Source organism: Tachysurus vachellii, chromosome 21 (genome assembly GCF_030014155.1).
Source record: "Tachysurus vachellii isolate PV-2020 chromosome 21, HZAU_Pvac_v1, whole genome shotgun sequence".
NCBI classification, from domain to species: Eukaryota; Metazoa; Chordata; class Actinopteri; order Siluriformes; family Bagridae; genus Tachysurus; species Tachysurus vachellii.
Window position 1 is genome coordinate 16101787 of NC_083480.1, and position 13317 is coordinate 16115103.

General features: G+C 40.6%; 1 protein-coding gene across 3 annotated transcripts in view; it reads right to left on the reverse strand.

The window, feature by feature from the left end:
• The window catches only part of LOC132837524 (potassium channel subfamily T member 2), a 97892-nt gene that overhangs the window by 18809 nt on the left and 65766 nt on the right, over window positions 1–13317 (reverse strand). For 2 of the 3 annotated variants that reach the window (XM_060857239.1, XM_060857238.1), the window contains exons 15-17: window positions 6887–6995; window positions 3851–4003; window positions 2350–2600 (exon numbers count right to left, since the gene is read on the reverse strand). In XM_060857239.1, coding sequence (XP_060713222.1) covers window positions 2350–2600; window positions 3851–4003; window positions 6887–6995 — 513 coding nt within the window. Of the gene's footprint in view, window positions 1–2349; window positions 2601–3850; window positions 4004–4879; window positions 4937–6886; window positions 6996–13317 lie in introns of all 3 variants that reach the window. The other variant, XM_060857240.1, reaches the window with a different exon arrangement.

A 13317-nucleotide genomic window follows, 5' to 3' on the forward strand; every position in this document is an offset into this window, starting at 1 on the left:
CCAGAGATGCCAATCAACCTACCATGCATGTCTTTGGACCGAGGGAGGAAACCGGAGTACCCGGAGGAAACCCCCGAGGCACGGGGAGAACATGCAAACTCCACACACACCAGGCGGAGGCGGGAATCGAACCTCCAACCCTGGAGGTGTGAGGCCAACGTGCTAACCACTAAGCCACCGTGCCCCCATAACTGGTTTAATAAACATTTAAACCTAAATAAAAGCTTTTAGCATAACAGTCGCCACCAATAGCAGCACCTCATTGTACATTATCAATAGTTAGTGCATGTGGATAAATGTAACAAAGCTAAAAAAAAATGACTTCTTGAACTTTTTAGCTATTATATTTGTATAGTGCTGTCAACAATAAGCATTGCCCCAAAACCCAAACCATTAATCCACCTGTTTCTAGGTGGCACCAGGTCATGTGATTATACAGTAAACTGTTAAACTGTACAGTGTATAGAGGTGAAGGAAAGAAGATTGGCAGTGCCAAGGGTGTTGATGTTAGGGCTGTAGTTAAGACAGAATCTTAAGAGGGTCGAGACCAAGTTATGGAGCAATGTGCAAATATTTAATGGGTCCCATGTGAACTCGTGAGCAGAATTCTTCAAATATATAGAAATAAAAAAATAAAGAAACAATTTATTAAAACTGTGATCAGAGTCTAGGGCTAGGTCTATTAGTATATAAAGAGAGAGAGAGAGAGAGAGAGAGAGAGAGAGAGAGAGAGAGAGAGAGAGAAACAGAGAGAGAGAGACAGAGAGAGAGAGAAACAGAGAGAGAGAGAGAGAGAGAGAGAGAGGAGAGAGAGAAACAGAGAGAGAGAGAGACAGAGAGAGAGAGAGAAACAGAGAGAGAGAGAGAGAGAGAGAGAGAGAGAGAGAGGAGAGAGAGAAACAGAGAGAGAGAGAGACAGAGAGAGAGAGAAACAGAGAGAGAGAGAGAGAGAGAGAGAGAGAGGAGAGAGAGAGACATAGAGAGAGAAACAAAGAGAGAGAGAGAGAGAGAGAGAGAGAGAGAGAGAGAGAGAGAGAGAGAGAGAGAGAGAGAGGAGAGAGAAACAGAAAGAGAGAGAGAGAGAGAAACAGAAAGAGAGAAACAGAAAGAGAGAGAGAGGGGGGGGGGGACCTCAGCAGTTCTCACTACCTTCTTTTATTATTCTATGTCTTTATTTCAACACATATTTAATGTAGAATGCATTAATGAAATAAACAGTTCATTTCATAATAAGAGAACAATTTCAGGATATATTATTTATGTTCTTTTTACCGACTACATAAGAGGCAGAACGTAAGTCCTGAGAGCACCTTGGGACATAAAGTGATGGAGCCATCAGGTCAGAACATGACACTGACGCTCCTCTGCTTCAGGATGATTACTAAAGTGTGTGTAGACAAATCAGAACAAATCAGAACAGATGAAACAACAAAATGATCATCAGAAACGTTTGTCTGAAATAGTAACACCTCAAGATCTATTCTATATTTTGGGCACTCAACAGAACTGATAATGTGGTTGCTACGGGTTGCTAGGCAAGTTATCTTCTCCAGACTACAGTGTTTTTTTGACCTCAGGTCTCAGACACGAAGAGTTTTTTAAGAAGGTAGCAGAAATTCCTTAGTTACAGACAAGCTGGATGATGAGACCATGTGCATGATGATGAGACCATGTGCATGATGATGATACCATGTGCATGATGATGAGACCATGTGCATGATGATGAGACCATGTGCATGATGATGAGACCATGTGCATGATGATGAGACCATGTGCATGATGATGAGACCATGTGCATGATGATGAGACCATGTGCATGATGATGAGACCATGTGCATGATGATGAGACCATGTGCATGATGATGAGACCATGTGCATGATGATGAGACCATGTGCATGATGATGAGACCATGTGCATGATGATGAGACCATGTGCATGATGATGATGATACCATGTGCATGATGATGATGGAAGTTCTCTTTTTCTCCTCTGAAGGACATTTTAATGCCATAACAACCAAAAAAAAAAACCAACTGTAAAATATGAACATATTTTATTCTACATGTGTAATTAATCTTAATGTTAATCGTATGACCCACTCAGTGAAAAAGTGTACAAAAATGGAGATGAAGCATCTCATGACGTCATCATGACCTGACCGACTTGATAGTGGAGATGTAACCATGTATTGAGCAAAACGTCTGGTCCTGCAACCTTAAACGTGCTCCTATTAAAGTAAGTGTTGCTCAGTAGTAAATAGAGAACATCACACACCACTGAACCCAACTTTCTACACACCACTGTGCAGTTTATTTATGTGATTCAATAATTATTAACCCCTGACTGACCCATGCTGGCGATGATGCTGTGGACAGGCAGACGCGTGAGTCCGTGGTAGATGGTCTGTGGGACGCCTCTGGAACTGTCTCCAGGGCCCCTACTGGGTTCTCTGTGTCCCCGGACGAAGGCCGAGTTCTCCTCTTTGGAGATATTTATGTAAAAGCAGGTGTCTGAAGCTCCCATAATGTGGCACGGTCCAGGGTTCAGAAGGATGTTGGCTGTGTCCAGTCTCCGTACGGCAATAAGGCACACGCCGTATCTGACAATACACACAAACACACACTGAGGTCTATAGACATTGGAGGGTAAAAGGCAAGGGAGACACGCTGGACAATGTACCAACTGTCCAAACTGCACAATCACACACACTCTCACAAACAATTTAGAGATGCTAACATCTTTGTACACCTGGAGGAAACCCCCGAAGCCCCAGGAGACTCACAGGAGCATATACAGGGTGGAGAGACGTGAATCAAACCTCTTCCCAACCCTGCAGATCTGAGGCAACTGTCATAACCTCTAAGCCACTGATCGGTTTCTACTCGATTCTGATTGGTCAGATTGGTCAATTAAATTTCTCCGACGCTGCTGCAGCTGCAAATCACATATTTATCACACGTCTATATAAACGGTCCTTAAACATTATGGTTTCTATAGTAACGGTTCGCTCACAGGGACTTGCACAGATGCTGCACATTTATGGAAATGTCAGTGCTTTGTTCCAGTCCGAGGTAAAGCTGTAACTTTAGGTCTTCAGGATGGAGGAGTTCATGCCTTGTGGTTTCCATGGTAACAAGACAAGCTATGTTTTTTTTGTTTTTTTTTAACTTCACGAGGGAGAAAAAATATTATTTAAAGTACAGTATAAGACTGTGTATATATATATACACAACATATCTTCGCATCAAATTCCCAAACTGTCGGAAAACCTTCGTCACGATCTACAGAAGTCAAAACAAAAGGACCAGCAAATTTAAATCAGAGGTTATGACAGTAATAATTCTTAACACATGCAGGAACGAATAAAGGCAATTTGTTGTGTTTCATCCCCCGGTTGCTCCTGACATACTGGTGACGAACGATCTCTCAGCTGTTCTCTAACTGCGTTCACTATTAACTGTGATGTGAAGGAAAGCAATTTTGAAGATGAGGTGCTGGTTAGAAGCAAAGCACAACAGAGCAAATTGGGCATTGCAAAAACAACATTACAGGATCGCGAGAAAAAAGCAAGAAAACCCCTGGAGAAGTGAAACACCACAGCAGCTTACAGCAGAGATCAGAAGAGCTTTGAAGAAGAAGAAGAAGAAGAAGAAGAAGAAGAAGAAAAAAAAGACATCCAAAGGATTTAAACGTAATTTAAAACAAATAATAATTCTGTACTTTTAATCAGCCGGAGAAGTAAAGAAAGAGGTTTCAAAGTGTTTGGAAAAAAAAATTGTAATTAGAAATACATATGAATCGTGTGTGTTTGTGTGTGTGTGTGTGTGTGTGTGTGTATACACAGCTCACTTTCTGTGTGCATGAAATGAGGCAAAGGTGAAGCTCTTGCCCTGGTACTCCCCAAAAAACTTGCTCTCCTCCAGCCGGATGTGATGCACTTCATTCGCCGAGCAGCGGCGGTACGTACGCTGCCACTGGTCGGCCGAGTTCGCTCCTCCTTCCCTGTGGCAGAGGAAAAAAAACCACAGCAGTGACCTTTATAAGATTCACACCTTAAATCATTTCCTCAAATCCCACAAAGATCAGCGTTAACTGTGACAGAAAGGGGAAAGATCATGGAGACAAAATTTGATTAATCAGAATCACCACATAGATTTATTTGATTGATTAGACATATCGAGTGTGTTGTAAAGGTATGACAAAAAAAAAACCCACACACACACACACACCAGGGGTCACCTCTTATTTGCGACAAACAAACACAGTGTGTGTACAAAATTACATTCACAAATAAATAATTTTGTAACCTTTAACCAATCAGTGTGCGTCACGGTTTCTAGCTCCGCCTACAAATCCCTGTTAATTTCTCTTGGAGCCCTGATAAGAAAAGCGACCAAATTGAACACAGTACTGAGTGATGTAAAATTGCTGATTTGGTACCGTATCGTCTTTAAAAGTGTGATTAGATTAGATCTGAAGCCGGAAGAACTGATTTGGAAAATATTCGACCGTCTACACACAGTGCATTACAGATAGCAGTCTATAATGGTTGTAATGATATTCAAGAGTCTCCAAAAGATTTAATATCACAGTGAATCAGATCCTGCTGAGGTTTTTAACCTGACTAAGGAGAAGTATTGTACAAGTCTGGCTATGATGGACCTCATAGACTTCCTGATCTGATCTCATGCCTTCACAGTGATTTAGTCAGTGTTGGTAAATATTCCATTAACACTGTATTAATGGCATGCTGAAAGGCCTGGATCAGGTTCTTGGGAACCATTAAACACCATTAGATCCTGATGGGAATTGTTTATTGGACTCCACTAGGATCTCTTTCCCATTAAGCACTGAACTGGTGATTGTGAGGTTATGGACCTGTGAAGGGGCTGAAAGGCTCCTCCTCGCTGCTTGAAGGTTTCTGAAGGCGCTGTTCTGAACAGAAAGAACATACACTGTAGGTAAGAATGCAGGTGAGTGTATGTATGTATGTGTGTGTTTGTGTGTGTGTGTAAGTGTGTGAGTTGCAGACATGGCAGAATTTGACAACAATAAGACAGAAATAACTGTGTATTTCTGTGTGTGTATGTCTGTGTGTGTGTGTGTGTGTGTATATATATGTGTGTATGTGTTTGTTTGTGTGTGTATGTGTGCGTACTGTATGTGTGTGTATGTGTGTGTATGTATGTGTATGTGTGTATGTGTGTGTATGTTTGTGTATGTGTGTGTATGTGTGTATGTTTGTGTGTGTGTATGTATGTATGTTTGTATGTGTGTGTATGTGTGTATGTTTGTGTATGTGTGTGTATGTGTGTGTATGTGTGTATGTTTGTGTGTGTGTATGTGTGTGTATGTTTGTGTATGTGTGTATGTTTGTGTATGTGTGTGTATGTGTGTATGTTTGTGTGTGTGTATGTGTGTGTATGTGTGTATGTTTGTGTATGTGTGCATGTGTGTGTAAATGTGTATGTGTGTAAATGTGTATGTGTGTGTATGTGTATGTATGTGTGTATGTTTGTGTATCTGTGCATGTGTGTGTGTAAATGTGTATGTGTGTGTATGTGTGTATATGTTTGTGTATGTGTGCATGTGTGTGTATATGTGTATGTTTGTGTACGTGTGTGTAAATGTGTATGTGTGTGTATGTGTGTGCATGTGTGTGCATGTGTGTGTAAATGTGTATGTGTGTGTATGTGTGTGTATGTGTGTGCATGTGTGTGTAAATGTGTATCTGTGTATCTGTATGTGTGTGTATGTGTGTGTATGTGTGTATGTGTGTATGTGTGTATGTGTGTGTATGTGTGTATGTGTGTGTATGTGTGTATGTGTGTGTATGTATGTGTATGTGTGTGTAAATGTGTGTGTAAATGTGTATGTGTGTATGTGTGTATGTGTGTGTATGTGTGTGTAAATGTGTATGTGTGTATGTGTGTGTATGTGTGTGTATGTGTGTGTATGTGTGTGTAAATGTGTATGTGTGTATGTGTGTATGTGTGTGTATGTGTGTGTAAATGTGTGTGTATGTGTGTGTATGTGTGTGTAAATGTGTATGTGTGTATGTGTGTATGTGTGTGTATGTGTGTGTAAATGTATATGTGTGTATGTGTGTGTATGTGTGTGTATGTGTGTGTAAATGTGTATGTGTGTATGTGTGTGTATGTGTGTGTATGTGTGTGTAAATGTGTATGTGTGTATGTGTGTGTATGTGTGTGTATGTGTGTATGTGTGTGTATGTATGTGTATGTGTGTGTATGTATGTGTATGTGTGTGTAAATGTGTATGTGTGTATGTGTGTATGTGTGTGTATGTGTGTAAATGTGTATGTGTGTATGTGTGTGTATGTGTGTGTATGTGTGTGTATGTGTGTGTATGTATGTGTATGTGTGTGTATGTATGTGTATGTGTGTGTAAATGTGTATGTGTGTATGTGTGTATGTGTGTGTATGTGTGTAAATGTGTATGTGTGTGTAAATGTGTATGTGTGTATGTGTGTGTATGTGTGTGTATGTGTGTGTAAATGTGTATGTGTGTATGTGTGTGTATGTGTGTGTATGTGTGTATGTAACCTGAGCTGAAGAATTGACAGAGTTTACTAACAATAATCCTGGAGCTATGAGTTAAATTCAGTTGTACTGTAAAGCATTTTTAGCAACAGGTCTGATGACTGAGCAGCTTTAGAGAAATCTGGATATAAATTTAGAGCCTTAATGAACAACCCAGAGGCCACAGTAATGAGGAAAATCTCTCTGAGCTGACATGAGCAAGAAACCTCAGGAGGAAACAGATTTACAGCACTAAATCCCTCATAATTAGTTAGTTACTTTGTGGAAGGGGTTTGTGTATGTGTATGTGTGTGTGTGTGTGTGTGTGTGTGTGTGTACTCACTGTCCTCTGGACGAATGGATCAGTAAGGTAATCAGAGTGGACGTGCCAGGACACACACAGTTGAGGGCGAGCATGGCATACTTAAACTCTTCTTCACACACCACATGATCTGTATCGAACGAAAACAAGCAAAACAAACAGAATTAAGACAGAAGAATTTACTGCACCTAAACCTTTAACTTTGATTTCTTCCGGTGAGTAAGGCAAAGCCACCAAGAGGGAATCGTTAAGTCTGTCAGATATGTTGAGAGATTAAAACACAAGTCTATCAGCAAAGAACCTTGAAAAAAAAAATGAAATATTGTTTGATTTTTTTTTCTTAGATTCGATCTTGTTAAAAAGGATTATGAAAAGTTTGATTTTTAAGTGATATAAGAGCTAAAAAGCAGCCTGATCAAGGTGGAGCATGACTTTAGTGATGTACGACAGGTAAAGAAGGATGTAAATACACAACAAAGGTGTAGTTTTGTGTTGTTTTTCTTTCTATTGTGTGAAAGCCAGCATCTGGTCTACAGAGCCTCGGCTCTCATCTGTCAATAAGACCGGCTGTAAAATGACCTCCGTCCCTCCTGTCACTTCAGTGCTTTTGATGAGTGTGGACTAAAACCACACGGTATAAACACACACACACACACACACACACACACACTGAGCAGCAGGCGATGTCCATCATCACTACGTAAACAACGAGAGTCAGATAAAGATTAAAAGAAAAACAAGGACAGAAAAAAAAGGAAAGACCTTATCTGAAGAGCTGAATACAGTGTTGTCGTTTAATTAAAGAAAAAAATGCCTACGGCTTTAAAATGCTGACAAAACAGCTGCATCGATAATTACTAAAGCAGCATGTTGGCTTTGCAGTTCAGCTGTAATGAGCAAATATTTACAACACCGCATAATTAAAGTCAAATCCATACGATCTCGCTCGCTTTTAAAATCCCGAGCACGAGCCGTCCTTTTATCGCCGAGCCAAAAAGCTGGCTGTTTTTCCGTAATGAACGGATGAAGTAGGCCGTTGTTGCTGTGAGCACCTGCTGTTTTTTTTATTTTTTATTCATACCTTTCATGGACAAGAGCAGTTTTATTGTAAAGCGAATTTCACCGAGCCTTAAGACGTGTTACGTAAGAGAAAAGGAGCAAAAATGGTCCTCGTGAAAGACTGATAAAAAAGAGGGAAAAGAAGCACAATAGAATGGAAATGGGTTGAACAGAAATAGTCCCATAAACAGAGATTACTAGGGCTTTTTATAAAAGATTTTTATATGAGATTCACTTTTTAAATATTTCTATTGAATCGTCACAATCGTCGTCTAACACCCCCCCCCCCCCCCCGTCCCACTCATTCACCTGGATGAAGAGTGAGTCACGTCTACTGAAACGATTTATTTCATAAATTCAAATGAAATAAATCTCAAAACAGTTTGTCATCAAAACAGATTAAAATGAAATAAAGTTCACTGGGGTGGGGGGGATGGGGGGCACGGTGGCTTAGTGGTTAGCACGTTCGCCTCACACCTCCAGGGTTGGGGGTTCGATTCCCACCTCCGTCTTGTGTGTGTGGAGTTTGCATGTTCTCCCCGTGCCTCGGGGGTTTCCTCCGGGTACTCTGGTTTCCTCCCCCGGTCCAAAGACATGCATGGTAGGTTGATTGGCGTCTCTGGAAAATTGTCCGTAGTGTGTGATTGCGTAAGTGAATGAGAGTGTGTGTGCCCTGCGATGGGTTGGCACTCCGTACAGGGTGTATCCTGCCTTGATGCCCGATGATTCCTGAGATAGGCACAGGCTCCCCGTGACCCGAGGTAGTTCGGATAAGCGGTAGAAGATGAATGAATGAATAAAGTTCACTGGTCAGATATTCTCAGAGCTTTCACAATCCTGGGATCCTGGGTTTATGTAGTTAGAGGTTTCACACTGCTCCTACTTTCCCTGGGGTTAACACTGAACCCTGTCTCTTCATCATTCTGAGGATCCCTCAGACCATCATCATCTCGTTCATGGCAGATATTCCCCTGCATGCCCTTAGATCCCTGCATCAGTTTCCTTCAACTGATGCTTCTTACTTAACCATAATATACCTAGACACACCTAAAGGCACTCACTGTATGCATTAAGCACATGCCACCAAACGTGAGCTACCACTGAAACTGGACTCTTAGGTCAGAGATTAAGACCTTGAACTACTACTTTGAAGGTCATAAGTTCAAATCCCTCCAGTAGCCAAGCTTCTTCTCCTGGGTCATTGAGTTAGGCCCTAAACCCTCAGTTGTATAAGTGAAATAAAATGAAGTTGCTCTGGAGATGAGCATCTGCTAAATCCCATAAATGCAAGTGCACTCATCTTTCATGAGGATCTGCATCAAGGCTGTTCTTTGGTTGAGAAAAAAAAAAGACTGAAGATCTACTGTACCTCAACACAAACACTTTAGCCTTGAAGCAAGCACTAATTCCACACAACCGCCTGACTTATGCTCTGTTTTTTTTCTCCTTTACTAACTGGTCACGAAGAGTGATGGAGTGTAAAATTGTAAAAAGGAGCTGGAAGGGTGACTCAGGTCCAGCACTATAGATTCTTATGTAGGAATGTTACAGTAAAATAATAAGGATAAAAATTTCTAAGAATAAAAAAAATCTTTTTTAGATTTTAAATTAAAGTCAAGTCAAAAACGTGAAGCTCCTAGATAACATAAAAGTTCTTCATAAAGCATCTTAACACTTAAAAGAGCTCATAAGGTTAAAAAGTGTTAGGAGTAGTGAGGAGGACGTTTAAGAGGATTAAGAGTTTCTTTATCAGATTAGAAAATGCCATAGCGGCAGAAATGATCATTTGTCTCTAACATTTCTGCTCTGTGTCGGAGATGTTTACATTTACATTTATATTACATTTATAACCAGTGTTGGGCAATAACGCGTTACTGTAAAGCAGTTACTTTTGACAGTAACTAATACTCTAACGCATTACTTTTTAAATAAATTAACTCCGTTACCGTTACCATATGGTACGTTTGTCTGTTACTTTTTTAAATGAATTCATTTAGGCTGAAGTGTAGCCTACAGACTAACCTGTTTACAGCAGCGACGCATTGTAGGATTGGTGGATGCTAACCGCTGTAAACACGAAGACGTCGCACTGTGGCGTGTTTCCGTTTATTCCGTTTCTCAAAATGGAAATATGCTCATTATTGCACTTTAGTTGAGCATAAAGACAAAAACCTTTTAGTCAAACGTAAGCTGTGTCTTTCTTGTTCGAAGGTCCGATAAACAGCAACTCCAATCTGTCGAAGCACCTCCAGAAACTACATGCCACGACGAAGCTAGAAGCTAACACGGTGTCGGTGAGTCGACACACTCGAAGTGAGTCAAGCCCCTCCAGCCAAACACCAGCGGCTAGATTTTAACCGAACTGTTAGCCAGGGACAGATCAACAAACAGTTTTGTGTTTGTATAGACCAGAGGCGGTTCTAGGATTTTTCTGTAACAGGGGCCATTAAGGGGCCACATGTTACATTCAGGGGCCAAGTACAGGGTACATTCAAGCACACAAAATAATTTATTCAGTACAGTGCAAATACATTTCTGCAGTCGTTCCTGTTTCAAATGCCAACAGGTGTTGGCATATGTCACGGTTTCTCGTCGACGATTGATGTAACGGGGGCCAATCAGGAGCCAATCAGATTTCAGCAGGGGCCAGGGCCCCTGTGGCCCCGCCTCTAGAACCGCCCCAGGTATAGACCATAATGCATAAAACTAAAAGTTACTTTTAACAGTAACGCATTACTTTTTGGTATAAGTAATCAACAAAGTAATTGAGTTACTTTTTGAATGAAGTAACTAGTAACGGTAACTAGTTACTAAGAAATAGTTCTAACATCTGTTTATAACATACAGATGTTAGAACATCTCTAATACGATCGGTCACCAACGTAATCCCTACACGATACAGACTCAAATATCTGAACGTAGAGACAAAGTGAAGGTTTTTAATGGAGCAGATTTTAAAAGCACATCTATTTGTAAATTGAACAACCGATCACAGTCTTCAAAAGAATGTGTCACCTAGCAACAGCTTAAGCCCCGCCTCCTCTCTGAGGTAAACGTCGTTGTATTTTCCTTGTTCAGAGTCGCTCTGCGATCTGAGGCCCTGAATCACTCTGAAGATAAGATTCATAGATTCTTAAACTCTTTATGACTTATGTATAACAGCATGCCTCTAATAAGTGTTTTATTCCACACAGTTTTATAGTATTCTTATCTCATGGCGTATTTGTACTAGCATAAATATATGTTTTTCATTAGACCATGTAGCGCTTTTGTGAGTCGCTCTGGATAACGACGACTATTAAACGCTGTGAACGTAAATGTAAATCTCCTGGTTTATTGTATTAAAGTGTCAGGATTCAGTACAATTCTCCCTCCATCTGTACAATTTTTACTGCCTGAAATGATCCTGTATGCTGTTATATTTTAATGAGTGAGTATTTCAGTCCAGTCCACATTCTGTGTGTCGATTCAGTCAGACAGGCAACATCCCTGCGTCCCAATGCTTTAAATATTACCGAATAAATGATGACACTCAATAAATCATAAATTAATTCCGTAATGCTTTCTTGCCTGCAGCACCAACATTTCTCAGTCAACCCAGAGCTAGGAGTTAAATGTATTAAATGAAATATTAAATGTGCGTTGTCTTCAAAGAAGGTGTCCTGAAGATCAAAATATCATTTGACATAAAACCAAGAAAAAAAAAATTCACATGCAGACAGAATCGTTTGAATAAGGTTTTTTTTTCTCTGTAAGATTTCAGCCGTTCACGCTGTAACTCGCCGCCATGAAACGGTTCATTCAAGGATTCAGAGGAAGGAGACGAGAAGGAAAAGAATAAAAGAGAGAAAATAGATCTCTACGTTCAGCGGTTCGACGCGGCTTTAATCTCCGAAGTCAGTAACACGTCGTTATCTGTTTTGAAAGCTTCACGTCGATATTTATTGTTTGGATTTCACAGTAATATCGACTCCTTAAAGCTCCACAATAAAGCCAGAGCACACAAGGAGAGCGGAAGCACTCAAAACGCCATAAAACACTTTATAAAGAAAAAACAAAACAAAAACAAAACTGAGATTTAGTTTCAGGAGTTCGGCTGACAATCACAGGTTCGTACAGTAATAATGCCGCAATTCTGCTACTTTATATCATGGTTTCCATGGTAACGACTCACCCAATGAACAGGTCATAATGCACATTTTCTTCATGCGACAAATAAATATACACAAAACCCAGAGGTTTACATTCTCTGCAGACCTCAGTATGTGTGTATATATATTTCTGAGTACCTTTACATTCCGTTTCACTTTCATACCCTAAAAACAAACCCCTGTGTTAGACTATTGTGCATTCATTCATTCACCTTCTACTGCTTATCCGAACTACCTCAGGTCACGGGGAGCCTGTGCCTATCTCAGGCGTCATCGGGCATCAAGGCAGGATACACCCTGGACGGAGTGCCAACCCATCGCAGGGCACACACACACTCTTATTCACTCACGCAATCACACACTATCGACAATATTCCAGAGATGCCAATCAATCTACCATGCATGTCTTTGGACCGGGGGAGGAAACCGGAGTACCCGGAGGAAACCCCCGAGGCACGGGGAGAACATGCAAACTCCACACACACAAGGTGGAGGCGGGAATCGAGCCCCCAACCCTGGAGGTGTGAGGCGAACGTGCTAACCACTAAGCCACCGTGCCCCCGACTATTATGCAATAATCTGTAATTACTATTTTATTTTGATTTCTATTTTTCACCTTCTTTAAATATGAAGTAAATGTGCACCAACGATAATAATAATTATATTTACACATTCAGGTTTCATTACTCCACCACCCCAAAGAAGCTAAAGGAGTAAAAATTAAGGCTCGCCTCATTTCCTGGCCTGTTTTTCCCCTGAAACGAGTGAATCGTGACTCATTTGGTCTTTATGACCAAATCTGTTTCTGGTACGCTGTTTTTTTTTTTTTTGGTCATCATTCTGGGTGGTTTCCTATTATTTCTGTGGAAAAAGCAAAGCCTCAGGGTGCAGCGGTTTATTAAGAAACACACACACACACACACACAGAGATAAAGGATAAGAGGACGTCCTTCTCTACATCCTTTTTTTCCCCCTGTCCTCTCCTGTCTGTCTAATTGAGAGTGACACAGTCCATCGTTTTCTCTCCGAACCTGCAAGTAACATGTTTTTGTCATTTACCTCTGATGCACGACTCAATTATCAGCTGCAGCGACAAACAAAACACAATGAACTACATACATAAAAAACAAACATCTAATACACTGAAACATGGAAACACTGTCAGTTTTTTTTTAACTCCCCAGGAGACATCCATTTTGTACAGTTCAAACAACAACAACAAAAAAAATATAAAACATGCAA